At 35.8% G+C, this 2,958-nt stretch overlaps 1 protein-coding gene across 1 annotated transcript in view; it reads right to left on the bottom strand.

Moving 5' to 3' along the window:
- spg11 (SPG11 vesicle trafficking associated, spatacsin) overlaps positions 1–2,958 on the bottom strand; it is an 80,396-nt gene that overhangs the window by 22,811 nt on the left and 54,627 nt on the right. Inside the window, exons 21-23 of the mRNA XM_016230765.1 lie at positions 2,393–2,459; positions 2,150–2,315; positions 1,455–1,614 (exon numbers count right to left, since the gene is read on the bottom strand). Of these exons, the coding sequence (XP_016086251.1) occupies positions 1,455–1,614; positions 2,150–2,315; positions 2,393–2,459 (393 nt within the window). The remainder of the gene's footprint in view (positions 1–1,454; positions 1,615–2,149; positions 2,316–2,392; positions 2,460–2,958) is intronic.

The raw sequence follows: 2,958 nt of genomic DNA, 5'->3' as shown, positions 1-2,958 counted from the left end.
GAAGTTCCGATATAAATCAAATGATTCGCGATACGCAATTTGAAGTTCCATTCTAAATAAAATGATTCGCGATTTGAAGTCCCGATCTGAATCAAATGATTTGCAATACTTGATCCAATTGGAGCACTTTGAAACAGTGAATAATTTTGCGACGCAATGGTTTAGATTCATAGTTTCTATAGCCTCTGTTTCACCCAAGCGATGCCAAAATTCGTAAATGAATGGCTCTTTTGAACTGTGTTTTGCTAGTGAATCGCTTGACGTGAATTATGAAAGTCTCGAGTTTGAGTTAGAATCCAGCATAAATGACTCGCTCCGTTTCCTCCCGTTGCGTCTTCAGCCATGTTTACAAGACCATGTTTATTTCCATTCCAAAGATATCATTAAACACAAATCTACGAACATATTCAGGTGAGGAAACCGGTTTACTGCTAACTCCATTAATATGACGAGCTGCAGCTCAAAATACATGTTAGATGGAAACATTGTGCATTATGAGTGAGTTTGTAGCTTAATTCACTATATTTTACGTAGTTTAACCACTGCAATTCAGTTGGTGACCGTTCAAGAGGAAATCAGTTGAAAGCGTCCATTCACCTGATGCCATTTTAGTGAATGTTACATTTATCAGTATATATTGTAATTAATGTTTAAGAAATGATTGTTGTATCTGATTATATTAGTCTATATAGAGTGATAGTCAATGTAAAAAGAGCAAATGGGAGAAGCAGATGAACACAAAACAGCAGAACAACAAAGTCAAAGAGGGTAAACTTTATCATTCAGCTGGACTGTGCACGCATGTTTTAAACACTTCGGTTACCTTATATGTTCTTACTCTGCACATGTATTAAATGTGCGCCACTGAAAGTGAAATTACAACAACAGCAGTTATATATACATATATTTAATCGTTTGAACAAAATTATGGCAAGGGAAAATTCAGTAGTCGCTGTACATTGGTAGGGACATGTCCCGAGCTTCCTTATTAAATTATACACCCTTGGAATGATAACATGTTACCTGTGAGGTCTTTTTTTAAATAGACCTATCTGAAAAAATAAAAATAAAAATACAGGAAAATATTTAAATTAAAACAAGTTTTTTTATGTTCCCCCACATATTATTAAAAAAAATAAATAAATAAATAATAATAATAATAATAATAATTAAACACATTGTGTAAATGTATTTAATATTTTACCCATATTTTAATAAAATAAAAAAAGTTTTAATCCAATTAAAAATATTTTAATATTTTTCCATATTTGAAAAAAAAAAAAATCCCAGCATATTTAAAAAAGAAAAAGAAAAAAAATCAACAAAAAAATTCCATTAAATAATCTTTTTAATCATTTTTAAAATTGTAATTATGATTTTTTTTAATGGAAAAAAAGGGCAAAAACGTGTGATCAAATAATGAACCAATCACAAGACTCGTGTAGCGGACACACCTGTCGTAGCGGGTAATTGTGCAGCTGTACAAACAACAGGAAGTTGAGCCACTGCCCGTCACGAGCGCAGTCCTGTGGGAAGGCGGGGCTTAGAGGAAGAGCGTGCAGGTGACAGAACTGGACAGGAAGTGCCCACTCCAGCGCCGCCTCGTACGACGATCTGATTAAAACACAGAAGCATACACACACATATATATTCTATAAATAAAGTTAGAATTATATTTAATATACAATTGATATAACATTTATTTATATTTATTTTACATGCATATTTTATATACATTAATTTGACATATTTTTAGCTTTTTTGGAAACTGATTTTCAGAGTTCATTAATTTTCGCAATATTTTAAAGAGCATATATATGCACTTTATATTATTTTCATTAAATTGCAATTTATTAAATTATTTTTTTTACATTTTACATTCTGCATAATATACATATTCTTAGTATTTTTTTACATATTCTTAAGTTTTATGAATATAATTGTATAATTACATTAAATATGTTATATATAATTGTATAGTTTAGATTTTTTTAGATTATAGTTTATTGAGAGTTTAAACTGATTCAAAGAATCTAAACTGAAGTAGCGGACTGTCATAACAGCATGATTTGTAGTTTGAGCTGTCAGATGTCGCAGTAAGCACGTGTTTGTGTGTTATTTTGACAGTGTAACAGTGAGCTGGACTCACTGAAGCTTGACATTGCTGCAGTCGAGGAGATGCTGCGTGATGAAAACCCCGTATGCGAACGCCGGCCGGCCGTGACTCAGGTAATACAGGAAGTCCAGACTCTCGACGACGGCCAACTTACTGACGAGCTGAGAGCTGGAGAAGTGCGGCGGCTCGCTGGACGCTTCTGGAGAACATCAGCAAACCCACACTTTAGTCAATAAAACCAGGAGCATTTCTCACAGTAAGGTGTAAAGCTCCTACCGCTGCCGCCCGTGGCGTTGGCCGACTGCCATCCGAACAGTCTGGAGGGATCCAGCGGATGCAAAGCCTGCCGATGGAAAAGCACACGATGCATTAAACTCCTCCTGTTATCTCAGACTCTCCGTCTGTAAACCTCGTCACCATCTCACAACACACAGCATCAATCTGCTTCATGATATTTACATGCTTGATGCATGGTTGTCTGACTCTATGTTAAACAAATCATATAATCTTTGGGTTTGAGACCATTAAAATCCAAATAAAAAGAGGAAATACTGGTAATTAAGTGTAGACACAGACACAGACTCACAGACACTCACACAGACACAGACTCACAGACACTCACACAGACACAGACACTCACACAGACACACTCACAGACACAGACACTCACACAGACTCACAGACACAGACTCACAGACACTCACACTCACAGATACTCACACAGACACTCACACAGACATAGACACTCACACAGAAGCACAGACACTCACACAGAAGCACAGACTCAGACACTCACACACACACACACACTCACACAGACACACAGACACTCACACAGACAA

Source organism: Sinocyclocheilus grahami, unplaced genomic scaffold (genome assembly GCF_001515645.1).
Source record: "Sinocyclocheilus grahami isolate Dianchi unplaced genomic scaffold, SAMN03320097.WGS_v1.1 scaffold377.1, whole genome shotgun sequence".
Classification (NCBI taxonomy): domain Eukaryota; kingdom Metazoa; phylum Chordata; class Actinopteri; order Cypriniformes; family Cyprinidae; genus Sinocyclocheilus; species Sinocyclocheilus grahami.
This window is presented reverse-complemented; position numbering and strand designations above follow the sequence as displayed.